Consider the following 18,313-nt stretch of genomic DNA (forward strand, 5'->3'; position numbering starts at 1 on the left):
TCCTCACTCCATTCACTTTATAATGGACATCGCTTGCTGTGGGCATGTGAATGTTATTCAGCCATCCTTAGCATCTATTCTCAATTTGGCCGGGAATATCAGTGCAAAAGCAACATTCCATTGATGTAAATGTTTCTTGCATTCCTTGAATCGATCACGTTTCCCTCTTATCGAGTTCGCAAAGTCTGGGAACAAGAAAATGCTGTGGTTTTTCCAAGAAAGCCTTCCTTTACTCCTCGCCTTGTGTAACACAAGATCTTTATCGGATGATCTCAGAAATTTGGTCAGAACTGATTAGGGCCTGTCTCCTTCCACAGATCGCTGAGCCGGAACCCTGTGAGCTTGCTCGATTTCCAGCTTATGGCCTGCTATGTCGGGCAGACTCGGAAAGAGCCCATCCAGGAATTCCACCATATCCTGTCCCTCCACTTCCTCCGGGACTCCCACGACACGCTACGGTTTTCCATGTCCTCCAACTTCTCCCAGACATGCTCCAAATCCACCTTGGTTGCTAGCGGATAGCAGATAATTCCCTCTCCGATGACTCCAGGTAATCGATCCATTTCTCGACATCCCCCACTCTTGTAACCACATCAGTAAATTTGCCTTCATGGCAGTGATCGATCGACGTATCACAGCAAGATCTTCCAAGTCAGCAACGACCTTTGTCAGCATTGCCGACATGTTCAGCATCTCTCGCCGCATTTTCCGCACTTCTCCAACCAAATCGACTCCCTGGCCCGCGGCCTGCTCGGGGGTGTCAGCTTGAGCACGTAAGTGTCTTTTAATGTCTCCAGAGCCCGAGGATTTTTAATTCTTTGACATATTGTCCTCCTAGAACAGTTATGGAACAGAGTGTATTGAATCTCACCGGTTTATGTAATAAAAAGTATTAAAACTAGCAAAGTGCGTAGAGCTCGCCATTCACATGTCCAAACCTCGCATTTTATGTGAAATTTAAGTTATCATCCTCAAATTTCACATAAAATATTATCAGACTTGTGGCATATTTCTTCATTTGCTGATCCCTTTAAATTGCTGATCACTTGAAAACTTGAAAGCTTTTAACTTTTTTCTTCATGACTTTATTAATTCTTACTTAAAACTTCCAAGTTTGAAGTAAACTAGTTTTTACCAGGTCATTTTATTCACTGGCCCTTGTTTACCCATTACTTTCTAAAAGTTGCCCGCGTGCTATGTATTCTGAGTATTCCTAGTCTATGGTTTATTGAATACCGCTGCAAGTGATATTTGGAGGGATATTTTTTGATGAGTGTCGACATTTTAAACCTGTCTGTTGGGTCAGTCTGTCTTTAGCACACAGCACATGCAGAGTCAGAGCTGAGCTTGGCTGCTCAGAAAGGCCATAACAGCATAGCAGTGAGCATTAGCTTGGTTAGTTAGGCAGGAAAGATATCCAGGTTTTGTTCAGCAATACGGTGAAAATAATTTACAATACTGACATTTATGTGGACTATTATTAAGCATTATAGTGTATGCTATATTAATTAATAAGGTTCAAAAATCAACTTTTGAAAATGCTTCTATTTAACATTTAAAAAAAAAAAAAAAAAAAAAATTTTTTATTACCAGCCTAACAATTTGAGTGAAAAGTTGAATAAAAAAATTAACACGAGTTTCTCATGAGTAACATGAGGCGCGGTAATTTTTTTTTTCCTCAATTAAAAAGTTTTACTTCTAAAGAAATAATTTTGTAATTTTGAAACCAATGTCTAAAATCATGCCCACCTACATGAGATGAAGACTTTGGACATATAGATAACCTTATAAAAGCTGTTTTATTCTACATTGAGAGGGTCCCCTCATGAGGGCTGCCATGTTAGGATCACATGACCAGCCAGATTCTACTCACTTAATCTCAGTAACCATCTTGTTATTGGACAATTTAACTAAGGGATTTAATTAATCCTGGCTGGCTGTGAATAGTGAATTTCAACAATGGCATCTGTAACTGAAAACTATTGAGTTTGAATGATGCCACTAAGTGCCACTATAAGTCCAAGACAACGTGAACAAAAACTTACTGAGTGCACCTTTAATGACAGCATGCACTCAAGCTGATGATCCATGTTATTCCAGCATGTTTTAAGAATGCTCCATCCTTGCATCAATGGAAGCAAGAACATCTGAACTTTCATACAAGAATTAACATAGTCAATGTCACAAATTTGCTTATTTCATTAGTGACCTAGAAATAGTGCAGAATCTTAAATACTTCTTGATCATTTTACATCATAATGTTTATTTGTTTAAAAAACAAAAACTTTATTTCAAGGTTTAAATGAGAATTTAAGTCTGGAAATGTAGACATTTGAATCCCAGATTTTCAATGTGCACCCAGACTTTTGAACCCCATTGTATATTTTTAAGATATTTAATTTTTTTTTTTAGGTTTTTGCTATAGTTGTCAAATGTAATATACCAAATGTCAGCTACAGTGCCAGCTCTGATCTACTCATGATCCTCTGTATAATAATTGCCTTTAAAGCTAACAGGCTGTTTGGTTTGTGTGTGAGAGATTATCAGCTGGTAAAGTGCCATTCGGTTTAAGCCTGTCCTGGTCACCTCTTTCTGGTTATCCTATGGTCAGCTCACAGGCACCAGATGGTGGCCTGCATGTCTGAGGGGGTGGGGATGGAATCTGTCGCTCTCTCTCTCTCTGGCACTCTACTGAGGCATTTGGTGTCACTTAAGGCTGAATTAAACTTTAAAAAGACTCCTCTCAAGATTCGTCATTCGACTTATGAATCTCAACATGTGAAGCTTTATTTATTTTTTTCTACATGAATGTTTAGCCTGTTTGTGTGAGTTCTCAGTCTATCATTAATAATTTAATTAATTTAATATTATTGCTGGTTGCTCAGTGACTAAACATTGGAGACTTCACTGTGAATCATCTAATTATGGCTCCATATATTCAGTGTATATATTTTTACATGACATACAACTATTACATAAATGAGATATTAACTATTTACACTTCATATGCCATAAACAGCAGCATATGGTAAAATAATATCATTAAAGGTGTCTAAAAGTCTGAGACCACTCATGGGAATGCTTCTATTTGGCATTTTTCGAGTTTATACTTTTTTTTCCCATTACAAATACTATTATCAGCAAAACAATTTGAGTGAAAAGTGATTGAATTCAACCTTGAAACTAACATGAATTTTGTAGTATTTGGTATGTCCCTCTTTCGATTTAATGATGGTATGCATTCAAGCATGGCAGCTTTTGATTCAATATAGATTCCTATGGGTATATTTTAGTTATAATGCCTCTTTTGCTTACATATGAAAGAAATTCTCTCCCAGCTAACGCTGTTAAATATACAGGGGACCTTCTAACTAGGTACATTATGAAAATATTAATTTGACTAATTATATTTTTTTTAGTTTTTCATCATTTTGGACACATTTTAGCTTTTTATAAATGAACGAATCTATATATTCAATCAATAAATATGATATTATATTGCACATATTATTTTTTTGTTTCATGTTTATTGTTTAATTGCATAATTTGTACTATATACAGGTATTTACATTGATTTGTTGAATATGTGCTAAAAACTGGTACTGTCTCTTTAAGAAAACCGTCATTTCTGTAAAGAGCATCTGTAAATGAGCCCATGTTAGTGAGAGAGACTCGAAAGGCTTTATTTTATCTGTGCCATGCATGATTAGAATTAAATGTTTATTTTTTGTTGTTTTTGATCAATAACTGGCTGTATAGAACAGAAAGGGTATTAAAAGAGACATTATTCAATGACAAATGGGTTGCATGGAACTCGTCTTTGGACATGCATTACAAGGAACAACTTTTACTCTCAAAATGCAGTGAAAGGACCTCACTGCTGAATGGTGGTGATTTTGAATCATCTCAGTAACTTGAGTCTTTTGAATCCATTCACCAAAAAGATTCATTTAGATTTGTTCACTGATTTGTTCTTTGACCATTTTTGCAAATTTCACCTACACATTACACCTGTATATGTGCCAAATGACCGTCATTTACGTTTTGAAAGAATATTTACATTTAACCAAATGCAGAGAGTCATTCACGACCAGAACAGGTCTTATTCTCCTTTATTAAAATTTGCTTATCCATAATTCTACTAAGAGACTTCAGCACTGTGGCGTGTTTAAGCATCATTAGTGTTTCCACACAAATGACAACAAAGCATATCTATCATATTGTTAACTGCAGAACACAACTTTTTATCAAGCTATACAAAAAATGAGACAACAATACTAGTCTAAAAAATAATTATGAGTTTCAATAATATCCTTTTTGTCATTGTCATGTGTGGTTATCACTCACTTTTATTCATAATTAATCCAGCCACCTTTTCTTGTTAAACGAGATTGACAAAACTAAATGAACGCCATGCAGCTCCTCCTCTCGTTCAGCCAGTCAGCAGATCCTTCATGAACGAGATGACTGATTCATTCATTTCATTCACAAATGAGTGTACCAGTGCATTCAATTCAATAATGAACATCGAGATGTCTTGTCTTGTTCACACTCAAATGACCAGTGAAGGGTATATTCGTTCAGCGGTTCAAACCAATAATATGCTACTCACTCACGCTTTTGTCAGTCTTTTCAAGCATGACAAAGCAACACAAATGGAATTTGCATGTCTACAAATGTATGAAGAAACTTTAAACACCATAACCATTTTCACCACAAATGGCAGGTCTTATTTTCCTATATATATATATATATTTTCTTTACTATGTATTTAACTTTTAAATAGAAAAAGTTCAAGAAAAGTGTAAATATCTTGCACTGTGCACCGAAGTACAACATTTCCGTTCATAATTAATGTTATTTTAACTGTGTGGTCTTCAGTCTTTGTTTTGTGCACATACTGTATGTATCACACAAAATGTCATTGCAAATATCATAAGACAAAAACGTCCACTGCAATGGAAAATCTGTGTGCTTAAAGGGATAGTTCAAGCAAAAATGAAAATGATGTCATCATTTACTTCATGTTGTTCCAAACCCGTATGACTTTCTTTGTTCTGTGGAACACAAAAGGAGATGTAATACAGAATGTTAATGATGAAACCAACCCCAGTGTGTTCTGATATTGTCTCACTGTCCTTCTACTCTCCTCTTATAGCTGTGCCAGACATCACGGGGCACAAGCGCAGTGAGAATAAGAATGAGGGTGAGAAAGCCGTCCTTTACTGCAAATCCGTGGGTTATCCTTATCCCCTGTGGGCCTGGCATAAAATTGACAACGGCGCTTACATGGTATCTTTATGGTTCATGTTTCATTTTTTTTTTTTTTTTTGGGTTTGGTTTGGTTTAAAGGAATAGTTCACCAAAGAGTGACATTTCTGTCATCATTTACTCACCCTCATTTCTAAACTTAAACCCATATGACTCCCTTTCTTACTTGGAACACTATAGGAGATGTTTGGTAGAGTATTTATACCACTCTTTTCCATACAATGAAAGCATACAGTGACCAGGGTCTATCACGCACCACAAGTACACCATAATGTATTCTAAAAGTAGTCAAAATTATTTGTGTGCTATATTGCAAGTCTTCTGAAGCTATACGATTGCTTTGTGTAAGAAACAGGACGATAATCTTCTGTCAGATGTTTCCGCTGATAATCTTCCCAATCGCCATAGTTCTCAATTTTAGTGTGCTTATGCAAGCTTGGTGCAGGTTTGACATCCATACATCATAGCAACCAAACACGACACACCAAGTTTTAAATATGTGGAACTGTGCATGAAATTTGAGAGCTATTAAGTAAGGGAAGAATATCAGTGAATAATGACTTAAGCTATCGCATGGCTTCAGAGGACTTGGAATATAGCACGAGTCATATAAATTACTTTTATGATGCTTTTTTTGTCTTCTTTGGAGCTTGACTGTCCCTGGTCACAATATGCTTTCATTGCATGGAAAAGAGCAGCATAAACATTATTAAAAATTTCTCCTTTTGTATTCTACAGAAGAAAGAAAGTCACACAGGCTAGGAATTATGTGAGGTTGAGTAACTAATGATTATTCCTTTAATATCCTTACATTTCTGTTACTTTAGTTACCTTAAAACATTTGTGGTTTAACATTTTTTTATCAGATATGTGCAGTATAGTATCAGTGTATAAATCAGTGGCTTTCCTTCATCCTCGTTCACCTCTCCTTCTTGCCACTGTTTTTCCTCCTACCCCATCAATCACCTCCCAGGACATTGACAACTCTTCTGGCCGCTTCTTCGTCATTAACAAGGACGGCTACACCGAGCTGTCCATCATAAACCTGGACATCACCTCCGACCCTGGAGAGTATGAGTGCAATGCGACCAGTGCCATTGGCTCCACCTCCATGACATCTGTGCTGCGGGTCCGGAGCATCTTGGCCCCCCTGTGGCCCCTCCTGGGGGTGCTCGCAGAGATTATCATCCTGGTGCTCATCATTGTCATCTATGAGAAGCGCAAGAAGCCGGATGATGTGCCTGACGGTGAGTTTAATAGGGTGGAGACTTTTGCAGTTGATTAAAGGGTTATTTTGTTTGGACAAAAGTTGACAAAAGGTTTAAGGTTTTTCATATTTAAAAGATATTACTAGGAGTCCTCACCAGTCCTCACCATAATTTGACTGATAAAATACCAAGATATATAACTATAAGTGTCATTGGCATATAAGGTTGTCTGAGATAATAAAAATTAGAAATCTTAAAAAAAAATCTATTTCGGGGGGGCCTGAGTAGCTCAGCGAGTATTGATGCTGACTACCACTCCTGGAGTCGCGAGTTTGAATCCAGGGTGTGCTGAGTGATTCCAGCCAGGTCTCCTAAGTAACCAAATTGGCCCGGTTGCTAGGGAGCGTAGAGTCACATGGGGTAACCTCCTCGTGGTCGCGATTAAGTGGTTCTCGCTCTCAATTGGGTGCGTGGTAAGTTGCGCGTGGATCACGGAAAGTAGCATGAGCCTCCATATGCTGTGAGTCTCCGCGGTGTCATGCACAGCGAGTCACGTGATAAGATGTGCGGATTGACTGTCTCAGAAGCGGAGGCAACTGAGACTTGTCCTCCACCACCCGGATTGAGGTAACCGCGCCACCACGAGGACCTAGTAAGCAGTGGAAATTGGGCATTCCAAAAATTGTGGAGAAAAGGGGATAAAGTTTTAAATATATACAGGTGCATCTCAATAAATTAGAATGTCGTGGAAAAGTTAATTTATTTCAGTAATTCAACTCAAATTGTGAAACTCGTGTATTAAATAAATTCAATGCACACAGACTGAAGTAGTTTAAGTCTTTTGTTCTTTTAATTGTGATGATTTTGGTTCACATTTAACAAAAACCCACCAATTCACTATCTCAACAAATTAGAATACGGTGACATGCCAATCAGCTAATCAACTCAAAACACCTGCAAAGGTTTCCTGAGCCTTCAAAATGGTCTCTCAGTTTGGTTCACTAGGCTACACAATCATGGGGAAGACTGCTGATCTGACAGTTGTCCAGAAGACAATCATTGACACCCTTCACAAGGAGGGTAAGCCACAAACATTCATTGCCAAATAAGCTGGCTGTTCACAGAGTGCTGTATCCAAGCATGTTAACAGAAAGTTGAGTGGAAGGAAAAAGTGTGGAAGAAAAAGATGCACAACCAACCGAGAGAACCGCAGCCTTATGATTGTCAAGCAAAATCGATTCAAGAATTTGGGTGAACTTCACAAGGAATGGACTGAGGCTGGGGTCAAGGCATCAAGAGCCACCACACACCGACGTGTCAAGGAATTTGGCTACAGTTGCCGTATTCCTCTTGTTAAGCCACTCCTGAACCACAGACAACGTCAGAGGCGTCTTACCTGGGCTAAGGAGAAGAAGAACTGGACTGTTGCCCAGTGTTCCAAAGTCCTCTTTTCAGATGAGAGCAAGTTTTGTATTTCATTTGGAAACCAAGGTCCTAGAGTCTGGAGGAAGGGTGGAGAAGCTCATAGCCCAAGTTGCTTGAAGTCCAGTGTTAAGTTTCCACAGTCTGTGATGATCTGGGGTGCAATGTCATCTGCTGGTGTTGGTCCATTGTGTTTTTTGAAAACCAAAGTCACTGCACCCGTTTACCAAGAAATTTTGGAGCACTTCATGCTTCCTTCTGCTGACCAGCTTTTTAAAGATGCTGATTTCATTTTCCAGCAGGATTTGGCACCTGCCCACACTGCCAAAAGCACCAAAAGTTGGTTAAATGACCATGGTGTTGGTGTGCTTGACGTGGCCAGCAAACTCACCAGACCTGAACCCCATAGAGAATCTATGGGGTATTGTCAAGAGGAAAATGAGAAACAAGAGACCAAAAAATGCAGATGAGCTGAAGGCCACTGTCAAAGAAACCTGGGCTTCCATACCACCTCAGCAGTGCCACAAACTGATCACCTCCATGCCACGCCGAATTGAGGCAGTCATTAAAGCAAAAGGAGCCCCTACCAAGTATTGAGTACATATACAGTAAATGAACATACTTTCCAGAAGACCAACAATTCACAGAACAATTTTTTTATCAATTTAATCAATATCTTATGATGTATTCTAATTTTTTGAGATAGTGAATTGGTGGGTTTTTGTTAAATGTGAGCCAAAATCATCACAATTAAAAGAACCAAAGACTTAAACTACTTCAGTCTGTGTGCATTGAATTTATTTAATACACGAGTTTCACAATTTGAGTTGAATTACTGAAATAAATGAACTTTTCCACGACATTCTAATTTGAGATGCACCTGTATATATATATTATATTTCAAATCATGTCTAGTTTGTAGAAATGTAATATTTGTGTCCGTTTTGGTTTCATAAAATGTTTGCATTTAACATAGTATTGCATTTTCTACCAAAACATTGTATGACTTAAAAAATGACTAAAGTGGTGAAACTTAAAAAGGTGAAAGTAAAAGGTATTAGAACACTTTCCTTGCAACTTGAATACATGAGTGTACATGATTGAATCATTACTTTAAAAAAGTTTTCAAGGGAAAAAAATCATTTTGACAAATATAATGATTTTTTTGAGTTTTTTTTTTTTTAGGGTTACTCAATGTGACGTGAATACAATGTCCATTTTTAAAGAAAATTTCAAAATTACAGTCATAAGGGTGTAACGTTGTCCTCTCTGTTTTATTTTATTTTTTGTCACATGACAACATAATGGCTACCTGCATGTTGGTTACTCCGCCTGACTTTGATATGGTGGGGAAAAGTTTTTAAATATTTATTTTTATTATTATTATTATTACTGAACTACTTATGCCAACATTTTTTTTTTTTTTTTTTTAAGAATTTCAGCTTTTAATGAGAATTTATTCAATTTTAAGGGCAATTTATTTTGGTCTCTAGACGGTTACACCACTTTGACGTTTTAAATGTAAAAAAGTAACAAAACAAATATCAGAAAAGGTTGAGCTCATAAAAGCTCATATTTTCATAAAAGTAGAGTTGTATTCAAGTAATTGTTTTATGTGAATTTCATTTTTTATGTATTTTTGAATAACTTAATTGACAAAGAAATTATGTCAAAAATCATGTCATTGACCCATATACAATCCAATTTAATGTTAGCAAATGATGGACACAAAATTTCTGAAATCAGTGAATGCTTACTCTACATTTTATTTACTAAAAATGCCAGTAATCTCAAAATGGCCAAAAATTAGGCGATATATCAGCTTACTGATATAAAAAGCTTAAAAAGCTTACTGTTGTCAGTCAGGAATATTATATTGGCTTGTATTCAACACATTTCCATACAAGGAAATTTGATTTTATATTAAATAAGGAATACCTAACACTTTTTTTAGAGTCATATATACAGTATATATAACATATCGTAAATGTTTCTGAGGGCACCAGGAGTCTGTGATTGGTTTTAAAGTCTATCCTAAATTCAGAAAAAAATGTTGGTGCAAACTTATTGATGAATCATGATTTCTGTGTGGAAATAGTTTGTACACAAATGTCTGCACAAATATGTGCATACACATGTTTAGCTTTTGTGGATTGTACCAGGGAATTTGTACAGATCTACGTTTAAACCAATCACCTTTCCATGCTCCCAGAAAGCCTATTCTGCTGCTGCTGCGTCATAAGACCTTTCACACAAGATTATTGGAACCATACCCTCTGTTATCTGATACCGACTTGTTCTCTTACTTAATAATTCAGTCTGAGGCTGTCCAGACCAAACACACACACACTTACCCACACACAAACTCATCCTTCTTTTCCTGTAGTGCACTCGTGTCAGGTCATATGGACACTTATCTGGTTTCCAAGGGAAATATGACTCTCGTAGTGTATGGCTAGGTAGTGGGAAGTGAATTATTGATGTGCATGGAGGTGTAGTACCATGCCACTTAGAACTCACCTACAATATATTGTATGGAAAACCAGACGTTATCAGTCCATCAGAATGTATTGCTGAATGCCAGTAAGTTCACTTTAGCCCTGACTTAATATCCTTTGGAGTTCTCTTTAGGTACAAATCCCTCTAAAAGGGATACAAATAAAAATTTTGTCATAATTTACTCAATCTTGACTTTCTTCTGTGGAACACAAAAGGAGATGTTAAGCAGAATATTAGCCTCAGTCAACATTCACTTTGATTGCATCTTACTTCCATACAATAAAATTGAATGGCGATTGAGGCTAACATTCTACTTAAAATCTCAATTTCTGTTCCAAATCAAGTAAAATGGGTAATAAAGTAAATAAATAAAGGCAGAATTTCCATTTTTGGTTGAACTGCATCCCTAATATTCTTTATTTAACACAAGCTTCTCTTTAGGTTCAAAGCTCTTCTAAAACAGTGAAAGCATTTTCCGATTTTACTCCAACAGCAAGATTATCATATATTTGTTTTTTTCCTACATTTAATTGGCGCAAAGGAAGAGGTTTGGCACATCCTGCATTGCTAATTACTTCAGACACCATTACATTAAATGGGAAGTTGTTTGGCTAGCATCGCCACCTAGTGGTTTTACCTAGTATTGACCTTATTTGGTGCAGATAAAGCACACAGAGATGAATTTAGTAGATTGCTTTTTGTCAATATTAAACATTGTGTGTGCATGTGGACAAAAATCTGTTTACAAATGCAGCTGTAAGGTGTATACATTCCACTTCAGCTGTAATTTGTGAAACACAAATGTAGATTTGGGTTAATCTGCACATTTTGTGCACCACTATATGTTTTTTTTCTTCATAAATCACTGCACTATTCATTTAAGCAATTAAATCATGCATCTAGAACTTACTTAAAAGGATGTACCTGTGATTAATATTTAACAACGTAACACATTTCTTTCTCTCTTAATGGCACAAACTAAACACACTGTGGTAAGTGAAAGACTTGCATGCAACTTGAATGAACCTACAGGCATTGACCATATAGACCATTCATATATACATTTACTCATTTTACACTTGTCTTGTTTGATTTAAGCTGAAATGGCCTTTTAATTTGCCTTCAACACTGGAATGCTGCCTGTTTCTGTTTTAACCTTCAAATAACCTCTGTTTATATGTACATCCTCCACTTAAGTCTGTTCAAACATTTATTAAAGATTTTACTTTTTACTTTTCTCCTTTAAATTTGCATTTTCTTTTTATTTTATGCTAAAAAGCTGAAATGTCAATCAGTTTGACATATAATGCATGTTTTATTAATTTTGTATACAATTATAAGCATTTAGGGTCTTTAAATGAATGTTAGTAAGGTGTCTTAGTGGGTGGATTGGATCATTAGGTAGGTCGATGCTCCATGGGTTGCATGGTTTATCTTCTCTGTTCTTATATAGTGCAAGTAATTTAATTACTCGCACCAATGCATTTTTGTTTTGATGGAGGGAAGTCTTTGTTTACTGTATTATTATAAGGACAATCGCTTATATTGTGATACTGTGCAACAATAGCTTCAATATTGAATGAAAATATGGCACTTAGTTGATTATAGCCTATTTAATGCAGTCAGTTTATAGCATTTATTCAATAACTGGAGTATAATGCCGCTTGGAACTGTTGGAACAGAACACTAAAATTGTTATTGTTTTGCTTTCCATTCTACCCAAGATGACGAACCAGCTGGGCCAATGTAAGTATCAGATTTACATTTTAATAAGACTTACAATGCAACTGTCCTAGATAACTGATGCCAGCGGTTGTCTAATTTATACAGAATGTAAGGAGTCTATGGACATGAATGGATATGATGAATGAAATTTAATTATATATGGGAGGAAACTGCGGATTTGTAATTTGGACTTTTTTATTTTGGATGTGCTGACTAATTTTGTAATCTCACCTTCAAGGAAAACCAATTCCACCAACAACCACAAAGATAAAAACCTACGTCAGAGAAATACAAATTGATTTGATCATTACAAGGTGAGTGTTTAATTACACCAGACGTATTTCTTGTCCAAAATAAATAGCATAAGGGCAGTTGACGTGACATTTTTTTCAGTCCCTTTATACATCATCAGTGTTGAATAGCGAATCAGAATCTCATGAATAAATATTTTGTTAAAATCAAATAATAAAAAAAAAAGAACCTGACATTATATCATAGGGGTGTTCATTGAAAATTGTCTCCAAAGTTTTCTTTTAACCCCTTAAACTCTGTATCACGAAGTAAGTTTACGATCAAAACATCAAAGTCACCGGATACATAAGTCAGGCATATGGGGAACTTTTCATAGAATACCATCAATTTAGCATTTATTTTACATAAAAATAACAAAATAAGGGCTGAAAACAGCCACGTGGAAAAAAACGCCACCTAGAGGTTATGTGCTAGAAATATTAATGTGAATATAAAAGTCTTTCACATAGTACTTAAATGGACGAGTCATATATCAAATGAAAGCTTCCATTCTCAGGAATGTGATTGTACAGTTTATGTTGTTTCCCTAATACCACAGTTTGAAAATGTTTCAAAAGAATCACAAAGTGAAATATGATTTCTGTAAGACATCAAATATGCCGATCAATGCAGCTGTTAGCCCCAAATAGCCAAAGACTTTATATCTGCTTTTAACTTAGGCATTTTTGTTCATACTGTGTTTTTACTTGTGTGTGCGCTTGCTTGGGTGAATAATCCAATGTTATATCCAAGATGTCAACATCAAAATATGCAGTCCAGCAGAAAAAGCATGCTAAACAAATCATCGGAAAAATATGTTATTGTTTTATATCATCGCAAAGGGCAGAATCTCAGATTTCTATTGACACCTATATTGAGCTTCTAGTCCATTTAGAGGCCGAGATATTCGATAAAACAATGGGGGTGGTGCATGAACTAAAAATTAGACTGAATGTCTATGGACGAGCACATCTGTGAGGGCTAAAATGCATTAGAACGCCACCTACATTTCTGATCTGCATTTTGTGATGGAAGTTGTGAGGAAAATGTCTTTTTTTTTAGCTGCCGTCTAGTGGAAATAAATAAGACTTTTTAAAGGGAGATAGAGTGAACAGAACCTTTTTTTATTTCTATTCATCATAAGATTTTAAACATATACAATATTTATTATGAGCTTTTTTTCTTTATTTGGGGGATGTTCTGAAAGTTTTTAAAAAAAATATTTATTTTTTTTACAGTTAGTCCACAGTATGTATAAATGGTGAGCTTTTAATTTAAGTGTGAAAAATTGCAGGTGGCAGCCTAAAAATTCACCGGAGTTTAAGTGGTTAAATATGACATGCTTAACTCCACCTAAAACTATTCAAAAAGGTTTTATCGTCTTCTGTTGTACTTATTGTGCATGTAGGTATCGTGACCTTATTTATTGAGAGTCTATATGGAACGTTAGTGCGTTTAAAAACGATTCATCACCACAGGACCATTGAAAACTAGTGAAATCATTTAAACTGGTGGATTAAAACTGGTAAAAACTTGCAAGAAATAGCAACCAGTTACAGCATCTAAAAACATACTCTTTACCTTAAACAAATATGTATGGTAACCTTAAATCTTGATGCTGAAAATCTTGTCCTTGTCCACTTGTGAACTAACCTTATATATTGAGGAACTAAAGACAAAGCAGTAATGCTAATTTATCTATTTTATATATCTCCAACTTTCATCATTATTGTTTGTTGTTTACAGATAAAGACATTCACTTCATGACCATATGAACATTACTCATGGATCAGCGGACTGGTAAACTGGGCAAAGGTGGAAAAGTTAAATGGAAGAACGGAATAAAAAGACCACCCAAGGCATGCCATATATATCTGGTGTGAGGAGGATGTCTGAATGGAAGCTGATATATCACGTTAACATCTGAAAATTTTCTTGCATGCTTGTGTTGCTTTTTCTTTAGAATCTTTTACTCAAATCAACTATTTCCATGTCAGGCAAAAATTACAAAAATATTTTGCATACTGTTTGATACAGGCTTTTTGTTTTGTTTGTGTATTTATTAATGTTTTTTTTTTTTTCAAGCAAGCCTTTAACTTATCGTAAATATGCCACCATGTTTCTGGTATGGCAGTTTTTGTACAGATTATCATATGACTGTATACCATTTGGTAAGGTGGCATTAGATTCTATCAATCAATTAAGGGCTTTGCAAAATGTTCTACCATGTTTAATTTGTACATATATTGTACATTAATGTATGAAATCACTTGAAATATCTATAGTTATATGAATGTTCTTCATAATGATGCACATATCTCTTTAAATATTCTTTCAAACCATTTCTTCATTTTATACTTACGTACCTTATCCATCTCTGAGTCTATATGGCTGATTGCTTTTTATGTATGCATAGTATACAGCATGGCTTTTTATTCTATGCAATATATATACATGCGGTAGAACAATTTTTTTTTTTTTTTTATGTTAGCATTTGGTTGTGTATAATTAAGCTTTAATATTATATGTTAGCAGATTGCACAGTTCAAATCATGGAACACACTCCACATGGTTTACCACATCACTGCATGAGCTCCCTACACATATAAAAGGTCTACTAGGTCAGAATGTGAAGAGAAATTAATATTTACTGAATGGACTAAGGTATATACATGTCATCTTTAACAATTAAAATGTCCAAAGTCTAATGTGTTCTTCCTTTTATTGCATAATTTGTTTGTTTAAAGGAATAATTCACCAAAAAATGAAAATTCATCATTTTCTCATCCTCATAACATCCATGCTGTTCCAAACCTGTATGACTTTCATGGAACACAAAAGGTGATGTAATTTCCCATACAATGAAAGTGAATGGTGACTGATGCTGTCAGTCCCTTACATTCTACCTAGCATTTTGTTTTACGTTGAACAGCAGAAAGTCATATGGGTTTTTGCAAACAACCACAAACTATATGCAAAAATAAAATAAAAAATACAAGCTAAAAATACTCCAGCATATTGCAGTTTACACAGTGTTGCATTATTTTCAGCAAAAGGTAAATACCATCTGGTTCAGTATTTTATGTGTGGGTGTAAATGATTGTTTAGCCAGCATATGGCTGGCAGCATGCATTCTTTAAAGAAATATGTCTGTATACCAGAGGGGGGCATTGGAGACCAAGACTGAAACTTCAGGGTCTCCAAACCCTTAATGTCGAACTTTTTCCTTTTTTTGTTTTTATTCCCCACCATCTCGGTTTTCTCTTCATTATTATTGCATTTAAACTATTTCTGTTGGTGGAAATATACATTTTAATTGCATTGAATTTAAGATGTGAGAAGCAAATAGACAGAACTTTGAAACATTACAGACTCCAAACAGTCCACACTCATAAATCTGATTTAATCAGAATGTTTTTTTTCCTAATGTGGTAAATGTCACATAAATAGCCCATTCGCTATAAACCCACACTAAAATTACAAAGGTGAAATTAGCTTACCGAGTTACAAAGGTATGCAAAGGCTGCAGGATACCATATGATAAAATGAAAGGTGATCTGCATACACACAAAACACCACATTCATACAGAATAATCTCATGGTTATTTCTCCACTAATGCCATCGGAATGGAGTATTCCTGGAAAGGCAGTGTTTGTCACAATGCATTTTCTGCTCAAAAGGCAGAGCTGGCACTTACAGATTATCATGCCATTATTCTCTCAGTGAATATCTCGTCCCATCAGATCACTTGATGCCCTGACTTTACCATCTGACATGTTAAGTTGTTTCCGGATAGCACTGTAAAACCATGACATTAGACCCGCATTATAAATGTATGTTTTGAACTGTATGTGTATTGCTTTTTTAATACATATACATTCATGCATTTAGCATACACTTTTATCCAAAGTGACTCAAGTTATACATTGTATCATTAGGCTATGAGTGTTCCCTGGAAATATATAAGCTACTGTCACTGTAAAATGTGGTAGCCTGCAATTTAAGGAGCTATTTCTACTTAATCTAACCATCAAAATTAGTTTTGTTTGGTGTAACATAATATATTTAGATTGATTCAGTGATGTTAAATAATATTTCTGATTTGAAATAAACCAGTTAATTTACGTTACCACATGAAGCACATTTTTAGGTGAATTTTTCAGTGTATATGGGCATTTTGATATGGAAGCGCGCGATTGTTATTCATAAAAAATCTTTCAATGGGCTTTTCAGGAAGTTGTCATTAAAAAAAGAAGAAACATCTAAAAATGCACTGCAATGTGCAACATGTAGGATATATTTAATAAATGTAGGCTATAAATAAAATCTACAATTAAATACAAAAAAGAAACAAATTACATTCTAAATATATTTATATACACTGGCGGCCAAAAGTTTGAAATAATGTACAGATTTTGCTCTTATGGAAAGAAACTGGTACTTTTATTCACCAAAGTGGCATTCAACTGATCACAATGTATAGTCAGGACATTAATAACTGTGAAAAATTACTATTACAATTTGAAAAAAATGTTCAGAACTTCTTAAACTACTTCAAAAATTTCTCATCAAAAAATCCTCCATGTGCAGCAATGACAGCTTTGCAGATTCTTGGCATTCTAGCTGTCAGTTTGTCCAGATACTCAGGTGACATTTCACCCCACACTTCCTGTAGAACTTGCCATAGATGTGGCTGTCTTGTCGGGCACTTCTCACACTCATTACAGTCTAGCTGATCCCACAAAAGCTCAATGGGGTTAAGATCCATAACACTCTTTTCCAATTATCTGTTGTCCAATGTCTGTGTTTCTTTGCCCACTCTAACCTTTTCTTTTTGTTTTTCTGTTTCAAAAGTGGCTTTTTCTTTGCAGTTCTTCCCATAAGGCCTGCACCCCTGAGTCTTCTCTTTACTGTTGTACATGAAACTGGTGTTGAGCGGGTAGAATTCAATGAATCTGTCAGCTGAGGACATGTGAGACGTCTATTTCTCAAACTAGAGACTCTGATGTACTGATCCTCTTGTTTAGTTGTACATCTGGCCTTCCACATCTCTTTCTGTCCTTGTTAGAGCCAATTGTCTTTTGTCTTTGAAGACTGTAGTGTACACCTTTGCATGAAATCTTCAGTTTTTTTGCAATTTCAAGCATTGTATAACCTTCATTCTTCAAAACAATGATTGACTGAAGAGTTTCTAGAGAAAGCGGTTTCTTTTTTGCCATTTTTTTTTACCTAATATTGACCTTAAGACATGCCAGTCTATTGCATACTGTGGCAACTCAAAAACAAACACAAAGACAATGTTTATTTATTTTTTATTTTTTTATCCCCTTTTCTCCCAATTTGGAATGCCCAATTCCCACTACTTAGTAGGTCCTCGTGGTGGCACGGTTACTCACCTCAATTCGGGTGGTTGCCTCCGCTTCTGAGATCATCAGTCTGTATATCTTATCACGTGGCTCGTTGTGCATGACACCGTGGATACTCTGCATGTGGAGGCTCATGCTACTCTCCGTTATCCAAGCACAATTTACCACGCACCCCACTGAGAGCGAGAACCACTAATCGTGATCACGAGGAGGTTACCCCATGTGACTCTACCATCCCTAGCAACCAGCCCAATTTGGTTGCTTAGGAGACCTGGCTGGATTCACTCAGCACACCCTGGATTCGAACTCGCGTCAATACTCGCTGAGCTACCCAGCCCCCCAACAAAGACAATGTTAATCTTCATTTAATGAACCAAATAGCTTTCAGCAGTGTTTTATATAATGGTAAGTGATGTTCTAGTACCAAATTAGCAATTTAGCATGATTACTCAAGGATAAGGTGTTGCAGTGATGGCTGCTGGAAATGGGGCCTGTCTAGATTTGATCAAAAATGACTTTTATAGAATAGT

General features: G+C 35.8%; 1 protein-coding gene across 1 annotated transcript in view; it reads left to right on the forward strand.

The window, feature by feature from the left end:
• LOC127435603 (neuroplastin-like) overlaps positions 1-15,426 on the forward strand; it is a 42,632-nt gene extending 27,206 nt beyond the window's left edge. Inside the window, exons 4-8 of the mRNA XM_051689188.1 lie at positions 5,159-5,292; positions 6,245-6,518; positions 12,125-12,146; positions 12,364-12,439; positions 14,163-15,426. Coding sequence (XP_051545148.1) covers positions 5,159-5,292; positions 6,245-6,518; positions 12,125-12,146; positions 12,364-12,424 — 491 coding nt within the window. The 3' untranslated portion in view covers positions 12,425-12,439; positions 14,163-15,426. The remainder of the gene's footprint in view (positions 1-5,158; positions 5,293-6,244; positions 6,519-12,124; positions 12,147-12,363; positions 12,440-14,162) is intronic.
• Positions 15,427-18,313: the final 2,887 nt, after the last annotated feature.

This window comes from Myxocyprinus asiaticus, chromosome 46, assembly GCF_019703515.2.
Source record: "Myxocyprinus asiaticus isolate MX2 ecotype Aquarium Trade chromosome 46, UBuf_Myxa_2, whole genome shotgun sequence".
NCBI classification, from domain to species: domain Eukaryota; kingdom Metazoa; phylum Chordata; class Actinopteri; order Cypriniformes; family Catostomidae; genus Myxocyprinus; species Myxocyprinus asiaticus.